The sequence below is a fragment of the Acomys minous genome (assembly GCF_964271855.1).
Source record: "Acomys minous genome assembly, chromosome: 12".
Classification (NCBI taxonomy): Eukaryota; Metazoa; Chordata; class Mammalia; order Rodentia; family Muridae; genus Acomys; species Acomys minous.
Window position 1 is genome coordinate 110986266 of NC_140493.1, and position 19242 is coordinate 111005507.

Sequence of the window (19242 nt, forward strand, 5' to 3'; positions counted from 1 at the left end):
CCTGACTTCTGAGGACTGACACAGGCTCTCTTTCCCACCCAGAACCTTTTAGATATCGTGACCCTGCAGACACGGGCCAAGTACCTGCATGCTGCAATTGAGGGGAAGTACGTGTTCCTGTACCGCAGCATCAACTCCCAGCTGCTGGAGCGCAGGAGCCTGGACACCAGGCTGTCTCAGTTGAATGCCATCCTCTCCCAAGTGCAGAAAGACTACCCCCAGTTCCAGGAGGTGCTGCAAAACATTCAAGAGAAGATCGCCAGCAAGCTAACGTTCCCAGAGCCCTCCTAGACAGCATGCGGCCTGCGCCTGCCAAGGCCGCCTGGAAGGCAGACCCAGGAAATCATCCCGGGTTCTGTAAAGCCATGTGTCCCCTAGAATGACCGCCCTGCTTAAGAAACACTGACAGGCCAGACTCACACAATTCATAGCCACTCTGCTGTTCACACCAGGTGTGCTACAGCATTCCTGACACACTCCGGTGAAAATCCTCTCTCCCCTGTGGCCATTTGGGCGAGAGCAGTCTGTGGCACTTCTGAGGTCTGCATCAGGCCCTCAGTTTTGTGGAGCAGGTAATGGAGAGAGGCCCCCCACCCCAAAGAAAGCCAGGAGCAAGATAGCCTGCTCCAGCCTGTCTGGAACCCACAGGAACCCTTTTTCTCCACCCCACAGAAAGCTAAGCCTTTGCCTGTCCCCACCTCCTAGGAAGCACTAAGTTAGGCTGAAACCCAAAGATGAAAGCAGAGGACCCCAGGATTGCAAGGAGAGCAGAAGTCTGTGGAGGCCGAAACGACTTCAGTCAGGGGGTACCTGTCTCTCGCCCACAGGCCTCTCTCTTCTCTGCCTCCCCTTCCCCGAATTTCTGTGCACGAGTTGTGCTTGTGTAGACCCAAAATGGAAAATGTTGTGTGGAAGAATTTCAGTTTTAGACTTTACAGCAGAAAAATAAAGTTTACAAAAGTTGCTTCTGACCAAAAGGCTATGTACAATGTTTATCCTAACACTGAAATATAAAAATAGCCAAGTGGCTAGGGACACCCAGCCCTGCCTACTCTTCTCACAAACACACACACACACACACACACACACACACACACACACACACACACCCCGTCCCACCCTGCCCCTGCACACCAGCCCCACCCACCCAAGCCTAGGTACACCCACTGCCAGCCTGGCCCCCTTCTGAACTCCCTTTGTATTCATCCTGTTTAGCAAGTGAAGGCTGCAGGGTTCTGCTCACCTGCCTGTCTGTGAGCACTGGCTTTGCTGGGCTAGAGCTTCTTCTCTGACACTGAGTCTGACAGCCCTAAGAAACTAGGCTCCTGTCCCCACTGCCAACTAAAGAGACAACAGTGACAAACAGAGGAAAAGGTGGCCTCTTTGGGCAGTGGAACAAATGGTGGACCACTGGAGGGTCCTGCTTGTGCAGGAGATCTGTAGGGCTAAGGCTCTTGGTCAAGGTATGGTCCCATCTGTTAGGAGACCCCACAGCCAGGGGTCCCTTCAGACATGGACTCGGCCCAAACCACACCCAAACACCTGTTTTCACAGAGAAAGCTTTATGAGTCAGGGAAGACAAGTCAAGGTGGCTGCTTTCTGACTCAGGCTGGAAGACAGCAGCAAATGACCTCGCAGGTGCCACTTTTCAGAAGAGAATCAAGGGAGGGCTGTGTCAGACCGAGTAGGCGCGGTGGTGGGTTTTGACTGGGCATGTTACCTGGGTGAACCAAAAGACGCTTCAGTTGCTGCACTTCAGGACGTTGCTAGCTGGACCTTGGCAGTCAGCCTCAGGAGGAGGAAGTAGCCAAATATGGGAATGGACCTTGGTGGCTAGCTTTAGGGATGTAATCGGGTGGTTTTCTTTTTCAGGAAGGCAGAGGGGCCGGGGATAAGGGCAAGGTGGCCAGAGCCAGGCTGGCCACACTCAAGCCAGGCAGAGACCCTTCGCAGTCTGTCACCCCTACACTGTGGTCTGACAAGCTGACAGAGCTGCAGGCAATGTCTCCCCAGGACTTTCACCTCAACCAGCATGGGATGGAGGGAGGGTTGGTTTTAATTTCTTGGGGTCCATTGTTTCAAAAGTCTGACAGCCAGAGGGCACAGGTGCTACATGTCCCTTCCTGGAAGAGTGGTCACACATTACAGGGAGCGCCAGGCGTGGCGTGTGCCTTTGATCCCAGCACTCAGAAGGCAGAGGCAGGCAGATCACTGTGAGTTCAAGGCCAGCCTGGTCTACAAAGGGAGTCCAGGACAGCCAAAGCTACACAGAGAAACCTGGCTCGAGGGGAAAAAAAAGAAAGAAAAAAAAAAACACTACAAGAAGCAAGGGCCTTATACATTGTAGGCCACTGCTCTACCCTTAGCCACACCCCTGCCTGCCAACCAGGTGTCCTAGGTTGGCCTTCAACTGGCAATCAATCAGTCAATCCTCCTGCCTCTGCCTCCTGAGTGCTGGGATCCCATGCACGCTTGCGAGCATCCCCAGCCCGGGCTTATGCCTCAATTCATGACCCTATTGTCAACCTCCTTGGGTTTTCTGTGTGATCACTCTACCTGTATTTGACTATTTCCTACTGAGCAAGTTGACGGACCTTCAGGTCTGGGCTGGTTTTAACCTCTCACTGAAGCGTTTGCCACAATGTCCTTGGGCTGTCCAGACCCAGGCTTGTGTCTTCCCAGTTACCTTGCGCCCTGTCGCCTGAGGCCACTAGGGGGCGCAGCGAGAACACGCGCCTGGACTCCGGCGCCTGCGCCAGAGGCCGTGTCACGTGGTCCGCGCGCTGGAGCCCCGCCCTCTGACCACGTGACCCGTGCTGTTCCGCTAGGCTGCGGGGTCTGCGGCCAGGTCGAGTGGGCGTTTGCTCAGTTGAGCTGGTCGGTGCTGAAGAAGGCTGGGTCGGGCCTGAGAGCACCGCGGGGGAGCTGCCTCCACCAAGCAGGCAGAGCCCACGGTCAGCGAGTTCCTGCTTGGGAGACTCGAGCAGAGAAACCGAGGTATAGGTGGGAGGGCCCCCCCATCCCCCCATCCCTCCACCCCACCCCCCACACCGGCAGTCGCAGGCGGTAACCTTAGTAACGCTATGGGCTCCAGCGAAGTCCGGATTTAGTCCTTGTCCACAGTGCTAGGCTGGCAAAGCTCTGTGTGTGTTATCGTAGGGGGAAACTGAGGACCAGAGAAACCGAGACCTTTAATTTAGACTTCAGGTGTCTGAAAGCTTGGGTTCGGACACAGCCTCGCATCCTGCTGCTTTCCAGAAAGCACACTTGGGTCTCCAGGTCAGCCGGGACCTCTGACCTTCTGTTCCTAACCCTAACTCTGACCTCTGTTCCTTCCTCATTTTTTTCTCTTAAGTCGTGGAGCTGACCGAAGGGCCCCCAGCTGCCTTGTCGGATTCGTGGGCTTTGTTGGATGCCTGTGTTTCTCAGTTGTGCCCTGGGGCCTGCTGGGAAAGTGCTGGAAGGAGCAGATTCCCGACCTGCCCATCAGAGTCTGAGCCTGTGAGTGCCCTTGGGCGCTGAATCATGATCAGGGTCACATGTGTGGAGGCCAGGTGGAGCCAAGACTGCAGTATAGACAAAGTGGGTGTCTTTCTATTGCTAATGTGGAGGCTGGGCCCCTGGTAGCTCATTATGGCTGCTGGGCACCTGAAGGACCAACGCATGACTGGGGGGTTGGAAATCGCAGCCCAGCCAAGCCCCCCAACTTCTACAAGATGCTGGAGGTGGCCCACCAACACCAGCCATGCATACGAAAGTCCTGCAGAACTGAACAGAGCTGGGTGTGATCTTAAGTACCAGAAAGAGCAGCCTGTGGGAGGTGAGGAGTCACTGGCTGGAGAGAGTCCCGAGACTTGTGGGTAAAAACCTGTCAACCAGGAGGGCTCTGACTCCCGGGTGGCCACTGTTGAACACCATGTGTTTGTTAGAATATTCACAGCTGCCCCTTCTGCAAACAGGCTGCTGTCTCAGGAATATGTCTGATGACCCTGAGAACCTCCCATTGTGTCTGCCCTGCTCCCCCAATCCTACCCCAACACATCCTGAAATCAGCCCCAGTTCCTGAAGGCCCACACGTCCCCACTCCTCGGCGGCCACTTTTAGCCAGAGAACCCTGCGACCTGTCCTGGGCTCTTTACTGCAAACCGTTTCTTCTTCCCCAGGGATTAGACTTCAGTGGGGTGCCCCCACCCCCAAGCCTTCCACTCACCCTTTCCTCTCTCACACACGGCCTCCTGATAAGGGCCTGGCTGCCTCTCACATCTCTCTGTACAGTGTTTTGGGGCCCATGTCTGCAGCCAGCCCCCTGCCTCTCAGGAGTGTCCCGCTGTCTCCTGTCCTGTCTTCTGCTTTCCTCGGTATCGCTGTGGAGAGGGACACGTTGTCTGCCTCCTTCCCCGCACTGGCACTGATGTGGGTCCGGGACGCTCTGGCGCACCCACGTTGGCACTGGCTCCCTCTCTCCGCAGGCCTTCAGGACCTCCCCTGCTGCCCCTGCCTCCAGTCTCTTAGCATGAACAAAAGGAAGCCACTCTGCTCCCACTCCGTGCTTGGGCTCTGCTTCCTCCTCTCCTTGTCCCTAGCTGTCCTTCTGGGTCACATCATGCTCCGGAACCTCCTGCTGTTTCCCCAAGACCTTCCCGAGTCCTCCCCAGAACTGTGGAAGGCTTACAGACCTCACCATCAGGACGGCGACCATCCAGGGCCCCGGCATGTCCAGGAACGCCCTGACGAGCCTGGACCAGTGCCCACAGGGTGTGACGTACCACCCAACAGCCGCTTTGACTGTGCTCCTGACAAAGGCATCTCCCAGGAGGAGTGCGAGGCCCGTGGCTGCTGCTATGTCCCCACAGGGCGGCTGTTGAAGGGTCCACCCATGGGGCAGCCCTGGTGTTTCTTCCCGCCGAGCTACCCCAGCTACCGGCTAGAAAACCTGAGCACCACAGAGATGGGGTACACAGCCACTCTGACGCGTACCAGCCCGACCTTCTTCCCAAAGGATGTGCTGACCTTACGGCTGGACGTGCTGATGGAGACTGAGAGCCGCCTGCACTTTATGGTGTGTGTGGACACGGTAGAGCCTGGATAGAGCTGGGTCAGGCAGAGACACTTCCGTGCGGACAGATGTAACAGGGAGAACAGAGGATAGGAGTTTGTGGACAGGTGACCACTGTGTGGACATTTTTCCAATGATATGTTTGGTCTGGCTGTGTGTGCACACCGGTGTGGCTACAGTCGTAATAGAGGCTCTAGAAGGCAGGCACAGGTGGTAGACAAGCCATTCAAGACAGGTGAGGCCAAACCTGTGTATACTTCGCACACATGCACACATACATTCGCAACTGCGTACAACTGACACATGCATGCACACATATGAGTATACCTAATGCACAGGTAAGTTAAATACATGTAAAGTATTAAAAACTATTTGTGAGGCCAAGTGGTGGTGGCACTGCACAACTCTAATTCTAGCACTGGGGAGGTAGAGGCAGGAGGATCTCTGTGAGTTTGAGGCTACCCTGGTTACAAAGTTATTTCTGGGACAGTCAAGGCTACACAGAGAAAGCCTGTCTCAGAAAAAGAAAAGAGTTGTGTGTGGGGCCTGACATAGGTCAGCAGTAGAGCCTGTGCTTGGCATGTGTAAGGTCTGATTTGATGCCCAGCAGTGAAAGACCGCATCATGCTTGAACTTACAGCGTTCAGGAGGCTGCAGCAAGAGAATCTGTGAATGAAGTGTCAGCCGCAGGTTCAGTGAGTCCCAGACCTGCCCGGGCGGTAGAGTAGGAACTTCCCTCAAAAGTAATCAATGAAACTGAACGGTAAATAAAGCAAAGCAGAGAGGAACACACGCCAGCTGTTTACTGTTTACCTGAAAAGCGAGTTTAGTGGATGTTCTGCATTTACCAGGCTGAGGGAGCGCTCCTCCTCTGAGTTAAGTGGTTGAGGAAACTAAGGCTCTTAGTCAAGCACAGTGTGCAGCGGCCCTAGGAGCTGATCTGGCTGACTGTCCTGCAGCCCTGTCTCCTGGAGGCGTCAAGGGAGGGAGGGGCACCAGGCACTTGAAGGGCTTTGAGCCACCGTCTCTCCTCGCCTAGATCAAAGATCCCGCTCACAAGCGCTATGAGGTGCCCCTGGACACCCCGAGGGTGCTGAGCCGGGCGCCATCCCCACTGTACAGCGTGGAATTCTCAGAGGAGCCCTTTGGAGTGGTCGTGCGCAGGGAGCTGGATGGCCGAGTCCTGTGAGTTGCTACCTGGAACCCTAGTGGACAGGGACCTGGTGGCCCCTCAGGGCCAGAGCTTCAGGAGGCAGCAAGCCTGTGTGCCTCCTCCCTGGCTCAGCTCTCAGCCTGACAGCTGCCTCTTTCTGTTTTTGATCCACTGCTGTGATAAACACCATGCTCGAAAGCAACATGGAGAAGAAAAGGTTAATTTCCCCGCAGGGGCTCCAGGTCTCTCCATCACAGGAGAAGTCAGGACAGGAACTCAGGCCATGGAGGAATGCTGCTTGCTGCCTTACTTCCCATGGCGTGCCTAGGGTGCTTTCTTATCCAACCCAGACCAGCAGCCCTGGGGTGGTGGCACCCACAGCATGCTAGGCCCTCCACATCAGTCAGGCAAGGAAATGTCCCCCATGGGAAGGCTTCCAGGCCAATGTAATGAGGTGTTTTCTCAGCTGAGAGTCCTTCCCTCTTCTCAGATGGCCCTCGCTTGTATCGAGCTGACAGAGCCAAGCAGCACAGCTTTCTTCCTGCTCCTGGTCCACCAAGCACATGCCCGCCAGGAGTACTGTTGAGTGCTGGCCCGGGTCTAGGCTGGGTGTGTCGACACTGGGTCCCAAAGGTTCCCTCTGTGGCTTCCCAGTGAGGACTAATACTCCCAGGAGATGCGTGGCAGTGTGTGGTGACAGCTTGGTTGATAGGACAGAGTGCTGGACACCCACAGTATCCAAGATGACCCACTGCTAAAGGGTGATCTATCCAAGTGCCAGTGGGACTGAGGTGGGACAGTGGTCCAGGCCACAGTGGCACCAGTGTCAGTGGGACTGGGGAGAGACCCTGGTCCAGGCCACAGTGGTGGCCCTGCAGGTGGCATGCCTAGTGGCCGCCCTGTGTTTTACTCTTCAAGTATGCATCTCTACCGCATACGCCAAAATAACTCGTCCTAACGCCATCACCCTTGGTGTTATCATAACCCTCTTTGGACTTTGAAGAATACAGGCCCAGGTGAAGGGCTGGCAGGGGACTGAGGGTCCCTGCCATCAGCCTCTCCTGTGCCTTGTGTTGCTCCAAAGCTCCAGTCCCCATAGCAAGTCCTCATGTTTGTGCCTCGGTGTCCTCTGTCCTGCTCTGTGTCCCCCTGAGCATGCCTGCTCTGCCTTTTCCCGCTGTCCTCAGCTTTTAACGACTGCTGGGGTTTATGTGGTGTTGTCCCCGGGTTGCTATGCTACTGGTGAAGTCAGTCTGTCCCTCTCCAACCGTCCCTTAGAAGGACCCATCATCCTAGATTGTTGTAGCCTGGGGTCTAAGGGACTCTGGTGTCTCCACACAGGCTGAACACAACTGTGGCCCCCCTGTTCTTCGCTGACCAGTTCCTGCAGCTGGCCACTTCGCTGCCCTCCCAGCACATCACAGGCCTTGGTGAGCATGTCAGCCCACTCATGCTCAGCACTGAATGGACTCGGCTCACCTTATGGAACCGTGATGTGCCACCATCGGTAAGAGATGGACAGTGGGGGGGGGGGGGGAATGTGGAGGCTGGGGTCCTGGGTGCGAGGTGCTTCTCTTGTCATCCCAGCCAGGTGCCAACCTGTACGGGTCACACCCTTTCTACCTAGCCTTGGAGGACGGTGGCCTGGCTCACGGTGTGTTCTTGCTAAACAGCAATGCCATGGGTAAGTCACCAGATGGAACTGCTCAGTAGTCGCTTCTGTGGCAGAACTGGAGGCTGTGCCTGCCCCAGAGACATCCTGTGTCCAAGGGAGAGTCCAGTGAGCAGAGGCCTCATCTCGCTCATCCCCTTGGGACCTAAGGATGTCCCGGGTGATTTCCCCAGGCTCGTCTGCTCCGTGTTGTGTTCTTCAGGCCTTGCTGGGTTGGGCTCAATACAGCTGCCCCGCTCCCACCCATCGGGCATCCCCCAGGCTTCATATGGGAAGGGTCCCACTCTAACTACAGGGTGACGCATCTGTCGGGGACTCACGCCTGAGCCCAAGCTGCTTTCCCTCCAGATGTGGTCCTGCAGCCCAGCCCGGCCCTAACCTGGAGGACCACAGGCGGGATCCTGGATGTCTACGTGTTCCTAGGCCCAGAGCCCAAGAACGTTGTGCAGCAGTACCAGGATGTTGTGGGTAGGGCCTGCGGGGTGCCCACTGGCCTCATAACCATGGCCCCTGCCCTGTACCCACTGGCATCACCCCCAGGGTCCCTGCCTCCTCCCCAGGCCCCTGCCCCCTTCCCTCAGGCCCTGCCAACGTGCAGTGCTGTTCCGCAGGATACCCCTTCATGCCTCCATACTGGGGCCTGGGCTTCCACCTGTGCCGCTGGGGCTACTCCTCCACCGCCATTGTCCGCCAGGTGGTGGAGAACATGACCAGGACTCACTTCCCCCTGGTGAGTGGGAGTCAGGGTGGGGCCGCCCAGCTTCCACACTCTTGACCCGGATCTCAGCCTCAGCTCCCATCCCCCGCTGCAGGACGTGCAGTGGAATGATCTAGATTACATGGACAGCCGCAGGGACTTCACCTTCAACCAGGACGGCTTTGCCGACTTTCCAGACATGGTGCGCGAGCTCCACGAGGGAGGCCGCCGGTACATTATGATCGTGGTGAGCAGATATGGCTGCAGCCTGGATGCTTCCCGCGTGGGGCCGCGTCCTCCTGCCCGAGCGGTTGCCCTGGACATTCCCTGAGTCTTTGATGTTCAAGGAACATCCAGACGTTTGCAGGCTTGGTGTCTGCTGTCCATGTTTCTGGAAGTACCTGTCATGCTCAGGGCTCCAGGGTCAGCAGGCAGCATCTGCTTAACTGCTTGAGCAGCCGTAGCTCCCAAGGCAGGGCCATAGCAAGCTGGTGATGACGTCAGACGTAGCTGGAGTTTATGTGTCTCCTGGACCTGGGTCTCCCTCAGGCCAGGAAATGTCATGTTCTATAAGCCATTATGTAGACAAGGGTGGTCTCAAACTCAGAGAGATTAGCCTGCCTCTGTCTCCTATCAGCTGGAATTAATAAAGGGCAGAAAAGCCGGGCGGTGGCGGCGCAGGCCTTTAAATCCAGCACTTGGGAAACAGAGGCAGGCAGATCACTGTGAGTTCCAGGCCAACCTGGTCTACAAAGTGAGTCTAGGACCCCCAAGGTACACAGAAAAACCCTTCTCGAAAAACCAAAAATAAATAAATATAAATAAATAAAAGGCATGCACCACTATGCCGGCGGATGTTTTTTAAATGTGTTTTTTTTTTAATTAATTGCGAGCCAGAAGTAGTGGTGCATGCCTTTAACCCCAGTCTTGAGGCAGGCAGGCAGGCAAATCTCTGTGAGTTCCAGGCCAGCCTGATCTACAAAGAGAGTCTAAGACAGCCAAGGCTACACAAAGAGGCACTGCCTCAGATAACAAAAATAAGGAATAAATAAAATAAAAGAAACAAACAAAAACGGCTCTCTCCTAACTCTGGAAGTAGAAGGTTGGGACAATCACATGTCCAATCTCACCCAGGAGCGTCCAGAAGCCTCCTCACACTAGCTGATTGCTGACTGTGCGCCATTTTCCTGTACCATCCCATCTCCACCTCACCCAGTGGCTGGCACCAGGGCTTTGTCCTCTTCTTTCCCCAGGATCCGGCCATCAGCAGCTCAGGCCCTGCTGGGAGTTACAGGCCCTATGACGAGGGTCTTCGGAGGGGCGTGTTTATCACCAATGAGACTGGACAGCCACTGATTGGGAAGGTAGTGTGGGGGATGGGGACAGGGGGACAGGTAGCTGTCCAGGGCCAGGGTCAGACTCAGAAACCATCATGTCCAGTAGACACAGTGGGGCTGGGGGAGGCCTCAAGAGGTAACTCCTGACACATACCTTGGACTTCTGAAGTGGAGATGTGTTCTCGGGCATCATGAGCCACTGGGTCCAGCTCAAGCCTAGCAGACCTATGTGAGGATTTGAAGGTCTCCCTTGTCCTCCTTACCCCTGAGGGCTTCTGGGAGTTCTGAGTCCCAAGCTTCTCCTCCTACAGTGTCCCTGGTAAGGGAGGGGCAGGCTTGGGTCCTGAGTCTGATGGTGGGACCTCCAGTGGGGTTCTGTCAACTTCTTCCCAATGTTTTAGTCCCATGGCTCCTCTGCCCCATGGCTTTGTGTGCAGGGCTGGCCTTGGCTCTCCCAGAGCAAGAGCCCTCCAAGCCCCTAGGCATTGTGGGACCAGCTTGTTTATTGTTGGGCTTGGGGTTTGCTGCTGTATGTCAGGGTTGACTAAGATTGAGGCTGCTGCTCTGCTGGGACTGTTCTCCATTCTTGGCTTGCTTTTCAGGTGTGGCCTGGACCCACTGCCTTCCCTGATTTCACCAACCCAGAGACCCTTGACTGGTGGCAGGACATGGTATCAGAGTTCCATGCCCAGGTGCCCTTTGATGGAATATGGATTGTAAGTGTAACCCCCATCCTCCCTGGGTGCACCCCCAGTTCCTGCAGGCTGACCCAGCTTATATCACCTCGGCCTCTTCTAGGACATGAATGAACCATCCAACTTCATTAGAGGCTCTGAGGAGGGCTGCCCTAACAACGAACTGGAGAGCCCACCCTATGTGCCCGGTGCGCCGCCCACCTCGCCTGCCTGGAATGGGGACAGAGCTGGTTTAAAGCAGGGAGCCCCCTTCTGTGGTTTGGAAGATGCAAAGTTCTCAGGGTTTGGCAGTCAGTAGGCAGAACAGCCAGCAGCTCAGAGAGGAGAGAAAACCCAAGGGTGAGGTCCTGCAAAGAGTGACACAGACACTGTCATATGTGTGCAGTGCCTCGGGGGAAGGAGATTGTGTTTGAATGGTCAGACCCTTGGGATGACTCAAGAGAGATGGGTGTGGAGGCCGTAGGTCAGAGAGGGTCGTCTTTGGTCCCACCTGCCTGTCTTTGGAAGAGCAGAGGTGAATAGTGATGTGCCCCAAGCCCCACAGGGGAAAAGGGGTCAGCGTTAGGAGGCTCCGCCCTGGGCTGAGCCCAAGGAGCTGACAGTCTGAGCAGCAGAGGAGGAAGGCACCACATGGAGCCTGGAGGAAGTTCCTTACTAAACTAGTTCTCCTCTGGCCTAGGGGTGGTTGGCGGGTCCTTGCGGGCAGGCACCATCTGTGCCTCCAGCCGCCAGTTCCTCTCGACACACTACAACCTCCACAACCTGTATGGCGTTACTGAAGCCATCGCCTCCAACAGGTGAGGCTCCGCCCTGGGCAGCCAACAGCCTGCACAGTAGTCACAGTGGAGACTAAGGGGGGGGGGGCCTCCTAGCAGGGTCACTGAGAGGGGAGGAGGCCACCCCAGCACCCTGGGTTCAGTGATGCAAGCACACGCCCACAAAACTGTTTGGTGCTCCTGACCCCCGCTTGGAGCTGGCTTTTCCCACACATTATGCCCTGAGCATCCTAGATGCTAAGTGGGTAGGGGTTGGTACCTAGGGATTCCATGACTCCGCTAAGGCTCACCCACAGATGACATCCAATTCACTGGGACAGGGCTGACTATGCCTGGCCCAGTTCTCTGTGTTTCCCAACCACTCAGGGCCCTCACAAAGATTCGGGGAACACGACCCTTTGTGATTTCCCGCTCAACCTTCCCTGGCCATGGCCGATATGCTGGCCACTGGACCGGCGATGTTAGGAGTTCCTGGGAGCATCTCTCATACTCTGTGCCAGGTAAAGTACAAGCTACCCAGAGGGCTCTGGGTCCCCTCTGGGGGCCTGTGGGTTCTGGGCTCAACACTACAGATAATACTGAGATAGCCTTGGGATGTCTGCCGTCTGTGTGGGATGGGATGCCTCCAGGCTCCTACTCACTTGTGCACATCTGCTCACCCGTCAGCCGCTCACACAGGCACCTTTCTTCCCAGCACCCTGTGTGCACTTCACTCTGCCTACTGCCTGAAAAGCCTCAAAACCTCATCTTGCGCAGGTCTCTGGTGACTCCGTCCTGAGATGCAGGACATCTGCTCTACTTGCTTTTTAGGTTTTGGTTTAATTGTTTATCAAAACAAGGTTTCTCTGTGTAGCCCTGGCTGCCCTGGAACTCTCTCTGTAGACCAGGATGGCCTCTAAATCGCAGGTCCATTTGCCTCTCCCTCCCAAGTGCTGGCATTAAAGCTATGCACTATCAAATCCTGGGTATCTGCTCTACTTGCAAAAAGGAATTTCATTTTTGTTCCAAGAACTTCGATGCCATTGGCCCATGTTAGTCACAAAAGTAGGGAGCCCTGGAGAAGAGTCTAGGGAGGAAGGGGAGCCAGGTGTAGCTTGGTGTCCTTGCACAGTCTTGGGGACCCTTTAAGGGAGGGACTCATGGTCTCCTGGACATCTCACTGCATTGCTGCAGGCTTCACCCCTATTTTCACAGGACCATGTCCCCTTGTTACTTAATCTCCACATGGCATTTCCTCAGGACCACACCAACCACTTCACCTTAGTACCATTACATTTGGAAAGCTCTAATTTCCAAAAAGGACTCAGGCCTACACCCTGTGCCTCTGAACACACTGGGTTGCTGGTCCCAAGCGGTAGGAAGTAGTTGCTGACCCCAAGTGGAAAGCACAGGCCAGTGGACTTTTGCGCGTCAGGCACGAATGGTGAGTCTAGGTTAGACCTTCACAGCAGGTGTCTGTCCGTTTGCTGCCTTGGGTAACCTCCTGCTATTCTGCCTCAATATTCAGAAATCCTGCAGTTTAACCTGCTAGGCGTCCCCCTGGTCGGGGCGGACATCTGTGGCTTCCTGGGAGATACGAGAGAAGAGCTGTGTGTGCGCTGGACCCAGCTGGGGGCCTTCTACCCTTTCATGCGGAACCACAATTCCCTGGATAGCAAGGTAGGATGGGGCAGCATGGGAGTCCTCACCCCGCAAGTCCTTGCCCTTGTGAATCCTACACCAATGGGGAGAGCCCCGTCGGTGGTGGCCTCCACACAGGATGGCCAAGGGGTTATGGTTCTTGGGGTGGGAATTCTTTTGACCCATGGCCTAGGAGCCCAGAGAGCTGCTGTTGTAGTGTGCGTTCCCTCTCCTGTGATAAACACTATGACCAAAAGCAGCTTGGGGCAGAAAGGGTTAATTTCATCTCCAGCTTAGAGTTCATCATGAGATGAAGTTCCTCTCATCATGAGAGGAAGTCAGGGCAGGAAGTAAAGCATCAACCATGGAGGAACAATGCTCCCTCCTCACAGCCCAGGACCACCTGCCCACGCGGTGCCACCCATGGTGGACGGGGCACCCCCACAGCCATCCTTAAGTGAGGAAATTGCCCCCATCTCACCCCCAAAGCCAGTCTGGTGGAGGTGTTTTTCTCAAGTGAGGTTCCCTTTTTCCAGATGATGCCAGATTGTGTCAAGTTGACAAAAACTAAACAGCTCATCTCCTTTGCCCTCTCTGCCCACACAGCCACAGGAGCCATATCGGTTCAGCGAGGCAGCCCAGCAGGCCATGAGGAAAGCCTTCACCCTGCGCTATGCCCTTCTGCCCTACCTGTATACCCTCTTCCATGGCGCCCACGTCAGAGGGGACACAGTGGCCCGGCCCCTCTTCCTGGAGTGAGTCACTTGGGTCAGGGAGTGACAGTGACAGTCCACATGTGTCCCTGGGAGGACTTACTGGAGGTCTTCCGGTGCCAGGGAACTCATTCTGCTGTGGGCTGTGTCCTACAACCCAGGCAGGCTGTGACAAAAGTGCCCGGTGCTCTCAGGCCTCTAGAGCTCAGTTCTGCCAGGACATCCGGAGTGTGGACAACTGGCTGAGGTACCAACCAGGCCTCCTGGCTGATGAGACTTGGATGAAATGGTCATGAGTTGTCCATTTGGGGTGACTTAAGGGAAGAGGACAAACAAGAGAGGCCCCTTCCATGTCCCCAGACAGGACTGTTCACATAGGAGGCGTCCCCAGAGGAGAGAGAGGATGGTTCTTGGGTGGAAAGGCAAGTCGCTTGAACTACAGATATCACACACAGACCACACACACACACACACACACACACACACACACACACACACACACACACACACACACACGGACTACACATGGTTAAGTAACAGTTGCATGGGGGAGATTGCTCAGTGTGTAAGGTGCCTGCCTTGCTGCATGAGGACCTGATCTCAGGTGCTCATGTTAAAGAGCTGAGGCTGAGGGCGTGGGGGCGCTGGCCTTCAGTCCCAGCACTCAGCAGGCAGAAGCAGTTGAGTCTCTCTAGTTTGCGGCCAGCCATGTCTACACAATGACTTCTAAGATAGCCAGGGCTACAGAGAGAAACCCTGGCTCAAACAAATAACAATCAAACAAACCTGGCATGGTGGCCTTCACTTAGGTCCAGCATCCCTGGGGCGTAACTGGCTGCTCATCAAGCTTCAGGGCCCCCGTGTGACCCTGTCTCTAAAGACCAGGTAGATGACACCTAGGGGACATACTAGAGGCTGGCCTTGGACTCCACATGGCTACACTGGCATGCACTTGACACCACCCACAACCAGTGCTCGATCTCTCACACACATACACACAAACACACACACACACACACACACACACACACACACACACACACACACTTCAAGCAAATGTAATTTACCCAGAAGCACCTGCCACCACAGGAACGAGAGGAACCAACCATGGCCCTCAAGGCAGCTGTGGGGCAGGCCCTCAGCATGCGCGATCCACGCAGGAGTGTGAGGACACACTTGTGCACACTCAGGGTATCTTTGGCTCCCTGACGGATGCCTTAACTCCACAAATGGAAACTGGTCCCAAGCAGTCATCTGAATAGCATCATGCTCTGTCTTGTCCCTAGCACTGTGGTCCTGCCACATGGTCAGAGCAGAGCCCAGAGGTGAAGTTAGCAGTGGTGAGATTGTGGAGAACATCGATGCTTTCATGTACTCACAGTTTTGACTGGAAGGGTGGCATTGCTAGTTTGAGACTCAAGAAACAGTGACAGAACCACAGGCGCCCAGCTCCTCCTGTCTGAACCTGGAGAGTCAGCAAAGCAAACCTTACTCTGGGCTCTGGCAGAAGCAGCCCAGATCCTCTGGGTCCTGGGTTTTCTCAGAGCCTGTCTCTGCACCTGCACAGCTGACGTCAGAGCCCCAGGCTCAGGCCCTCATGCTTGTCTCTCCTGTGAAGGTTCCCTGAGGATCCGAGCACCTGGTCTGTGGACCGCCAGCTCCTGTGGGGATCCGCCCTGCTCATCACACCTGTGCTAGAGAGTGGGAAAACTGAAGTGACTGGCTACTTCCCTGAGGGCACGTGGTACAACCTGCAGATGGTGAGTCCCAAGGTCCTCAGACCCAGCACTGGTGGGGACTAGAACCGCCATGGCCTCCTGGCCTATCAGTGACAGGCTGAAAAGGTGCACCTGCCCTGAAGTCCCAGCTGCATGCTGAATCCTCACCTGGGCACCGATGCCACGACAGTGCGCTGCTGTAGGTGAGAAGATGCAGGCTGACAGCTGACGGGGTTAACTCCAGGGCCCCGCAGCCACTGAGGCTGAGCTGAGCCAGGCGGTCATTCCTACAGCAGGTCCAGCTCCGCAGTCACAGCCAGCCTGTCTCAGGAGCACTCTTGTACCACCACACACAGCTGCGGGGGGCAGGAGAACGTGGCTCCAAGTGCCAGCGTGGCAGCATGGGTGCTTCCCGGGACCCTTCTCATGTGACCCCTTCCTCCAGGTGCCAGTGGAGGCCCTTGGCAGCCTCCCATCTCCTCCGTCGCCCCTCAGAGCTGCTGTCCGCAGCAAGGGGCAGTGGTTGACACTGGATGCCCCACTGGACACCATCAATGTGCACCTGAGGGCGGGCTACATCATACCACTGCAGGTACCCAGAGCCAGCAGCTCCAGGGCCCAAGGAAGGCCAGGGATGGGGACTGGAGGCTGCTGGAAGGATGGTGGCAGGGAGCTGGCCAGGGCACTAGGCTTTCCCTCTGGCAGGGTAAACCCGGGGCAGCGGGGGAGGGGCTGAAAGGAGCAAATGTGGGTCTTTCAGCTCTTGGCCAGGGTGGTCACCACACATCCTGGGCTACTCAACCCCAGGCCGGGCCGTCACTGCAGATGTCCTCCAGGTCTCCAGGGACACAGGTGTGACAGGTGCCCTCCCTCTTCCCAGGGTCCCAGCCTCACAACCACGGAGTCCAGAAAGCAGCCCATGACTCTGGCTGTGGCATTAACAGCAAGCGGCGAGGCCTGTGGGGAGCTGTTCTGGGACGATGGGGAGAGCCTGGGGGTCCTGGAGCGTGGGGACTACACACTGGTCACCTTCTTAGCCAAGAACGTGAGTCACAAGGCCCGCCCAGACTGGTGGAAGAAACATGGGGTAGGGCTGTGTGACCTGATGGACGGAGGGCCTGGGCCACAGTGGCCACCATCCCTGCGTCAGCACAGAAGAGCCGCCCTGTGACGCATCTGTGAGTCCGGTTGTGGAGAGCTCACTGTCACAGAACAATGTCGCTTCCTTCCCCCTCTATGTTACCAGAATACCATTGTGAACAAGTTAGTCCACGTGACCAAGGAGGGGGCTGACCTACAGCTGAGGAAGGTGGCTGTCATGGGAGTGACCACTGCCCCCACCCAGGTCCTTTCCAATGGTGTCCCTGTCTCCAATTTCACCTACAGCCCTGACAGCAAGGTAGGGGGGCAGGCTGGGGATTGGGTCTTTGTCCTGGGGGGCCTGAGTGAAGGGGGTGCTAAGGACACCAGGCATCCTCAGACACACTACTGGGAGGGAGACAGGGCACTTGGCCTCACAGAGGAACAGGGCAAGTGGGACCTCACCGCTCGCCATATCTACCTTGGGAGCAGTGATGATGGAGGCTCTGAGCCTCTAAACAGCACCTCGTTTCCAATGGAATCAGGTGCCAATTCTGAGGCCCTGGTCCCTCTGCCTTGGAGAGGGATGGCCCGGGAGCAGAGGCCGCCATCCCTGGGTTTGTCCCTCCTGAGAGCTGTGTGATTCCTGGGCTCCCAAGACCCAGCATGCCCTTGTCTCTGAGCAGGAAGGTCACCTTCCAGGGCATCTGAGGTCTGGCTATGGGTGGGATCCACTTGGCATCCAAGCTCTTTTCTGTCTTGCAGACCCTCGCCATCCCTGTCTCACTGCTCATGGGAGAGCAGTTTCAAATTGACTGGTCCTAGCAGACTCACCTGTGTTTACGGAAGCCTCCCATGGAGGCAGCGCGCATGGTGTGGGTGGTGGCCCCGGTCAGGCCCTGAGTCCCGGTCTCCTGACACATCTCTGAGGTTTCTCCATCTGTTGCTGCCTGTTCCCTTGAAGGACTGTGGGGAGAGGGGGGCTCGCCTGGCCTCCTGCCCCAGCTGTCTGTCAGACACTAGAGATGTGGAGTTCGGCTTCGGCAGCCTGTGCCTGCACCAACATCAGACCATGCTGCCACTGCAGCTGCAACCCTGCAAGCAGACAGAACTGTTGGTGGCACCAGGCTCAAGGGACATGAGTGGCTCTCTGTGAAGTGCACTTATTCTAATAAAAAGGCTGTTGGAACCACCTCTCACATCACTCATTTCTTCCTATCACCCTCATGTCCCTGACATCCCCGTGACCCCTCAGGTCCCCAACGTGTTTATGTCTGTCACGTCACTCAGATGCCACATTGGTGACCAGGGATGATGGCCTGAGTGAGGACCGGCAGCCCAACCTACTTCTATAATCTCCAGAAAACCAAGAACCAGGCATGGGGACTTGGGAGCCACATGTCAGCCTGGAGTGCTGCTTACAGAGGCCTCTTCCAGAGGGTCACTTGGCTCCCAGAGGTCGTGTGGAAAGGACAGGACAGTAACTGCCACAGATTCTGCCCATCCCTTCCGCCTGCCTTGTGGTGCTAGAAAGGAGAAGCACTGGGCGCCTCCTGTGGGAGTGAGCCTCTGCCTGGTGCCAGTCCATGACAGTGAAGGCTACACAGAGAAACCCTGTCTCAAAAAAACCAACAATGAAAACAAAACCAGCCATTTTAAGCTATCAGAGAAATCTGCCGCTTTGTTCACATAGTTTACACCTTCTAGAAGGTCATACAAATGAGTTTATTATTCAGCCTCTGACTTCTCGTTGGTGCGCCTGTCCTTGGCTGCTCACCGTTTTCCTGTTTCTCATTCCAGCGTGTCTTCCTAGGGGGAAGATGCTCAGGATCCAGAAGAAACTGCAGCCCAGGTGACAGGGGCCCCGGGGAGGCAGCAGTGACATCCTGAGTAGGAAATGCTCCTGCAGGCCGAGCTGGCTTTCCCGCTGTGGTCCACGCGAGCAGGTGTCAGGCCTGCTGGGGCAGCTGCCTCACATCATGTATCCTCAATGAAGGCCTGAGGTGACTCGCTCAGTCGGCAAAGTCCTTGCTCCGTGATCATAAGGACCTGGGTTCACCCCAGTACACACAGTAAGAGCCAGGCATGGCAGCTGGGGCCTGAAACCCCAGTGCTGGGAAGGCAGACTGGAGGATTGCTGTGGCCTGTGGGCGGGCCAGTCTCACCAGTCAGTGAGGTCCAGGGTCTCACCGAGAGCCAATCTGAACAAAATAACAAAATAACAAGCTGACAGAGCTGCAGGCAGTGTCTCCCCAGGACTTTACCCTCTTCCAGCATGGGATGGGGGGTTGGTTCTAATTTCTTGGGGCTCACTGTTTCAAAAGTCTGACAGCCAGAGGGCACAGGTGCGACATGTCCCCTCCTGGAAGAGTGGTCACAACACAACAGGAAGCAAGGGCCTTATGCATTGTAGGCCACTGCTCTACCCTTAGCCACACCCCTGCCTGCCAACCAGGTGTCCTAGGTTGGCCTTCAACTGGCAATCAATCAGTCAATCCTCCTGCCTCTGCCTCCTGAGTGCTGGGATCCCATGCACGCTTGCGAGCATCCCCAGCCCGGGCTCATGCCTCATTTCATGACCCTCTTGTCAACCTCCTTGGGTTTTCTGTGTAATCACCCTACCTGTATTTGACTATTTCCTACTGAGCAAGTTGACAGACCTTCAGGTCTGGGCTGGTTTTAACCTCTCACTGAAGCGTTTGCCACAATGTCCTTGGGCTGTCCA

The 19242-nt window shown here is 56.0% G+C and overlaps 2 protein-coding genes across 3 annotated transcripts in view; both read left to right on the top strand.

Moving 5' to 3' along the window:
• Positions 1-967, top strand: part of CCDC40 (coiled-coil domain 40 molecular ruler complex subunit) — a 48510-nt gene extending 47543 nt beyond the window's left edge. The window contains exon 20 of the mRNA XM_084748166.1: positions 43-967. Within this exon, the coding sequence (XP_084604292.1) occupies positions 43-291 (249 nt within the window). The 3' untranslated portion in view covers positions 292-967. The remainder of the gene's footprint in view (positions 1-42) is intronic.
• A 2633-nt stretch (positions 968-3600) lies between these two features.
• On the top strand, positions 3601-18422 carry LOC311579754 (lysosomal alpha-glucosidase). 2 transcript variants are annotated; one of them, XM_084750588.1, is made up of 20 exons: positions 3601-3820; positions 4470-5059; positions 6096-6241; positions 7551-7716; positions 7797-7893; positions 8230-8349; positions 8493-8611; positions 8694-8825; positions 9832-9942; positions 10518-10631; positions 10714-10798; positions 11290-11407; positions 11753-11886; positions 12894-13045; positions 13613-13761; positions 15338-15479; positions 15883-16029; positions 16318-16482; positions 16684-16836; positions 18318-18422. In XM_084750588.1, the coding sequence occupies exons 1-20, from the start codon at positions 3634-3636 to the stop codon at positions 18405-18407; spliced, it is 3117 nt and encodes a 1038-aa protein (XP_084606714.1). In that variant the 5' UTR covers positions 3601-3633; the 3' UTR covers positions 18408-18422. The 2 variants fall into 2 exon arrangements, with proteins under 2 accessions (XP_084606714.1, XP_084606715.1); XM_084750589.1 differs by lacking the exon at positions 18318-18422 and adding an exon at positions 17283-17709 and having other exon boundaries at positions 3602-3820.
• The last annotated feature ends 820 nt before the right edge of the window (positions 18423-19242 follow it).

Coding starts and splice junctions, on each gene's coding strand:
- LOC311579754 (XM_084750588.1), top strand. CDS start 3,634: ATGGCTGCTGGGCACCTGAAGGACCAACGCATGACTGGGGGGTTGGAA. Junction 10,632..10,713: donor CCTTTGATGGAATATGGATT/GTAAGTGTAACC, acceptor GGCCTCTTCTAG/GACATGAATGAACCATCCAA. Junction 15,480..15,882: donor CGTGGTACAACCTGCAGATG/GTGAGTCCCAAG, acceptor CCCTTCCTCCAG/GTGCCAGTGGAGGCCCTTGG.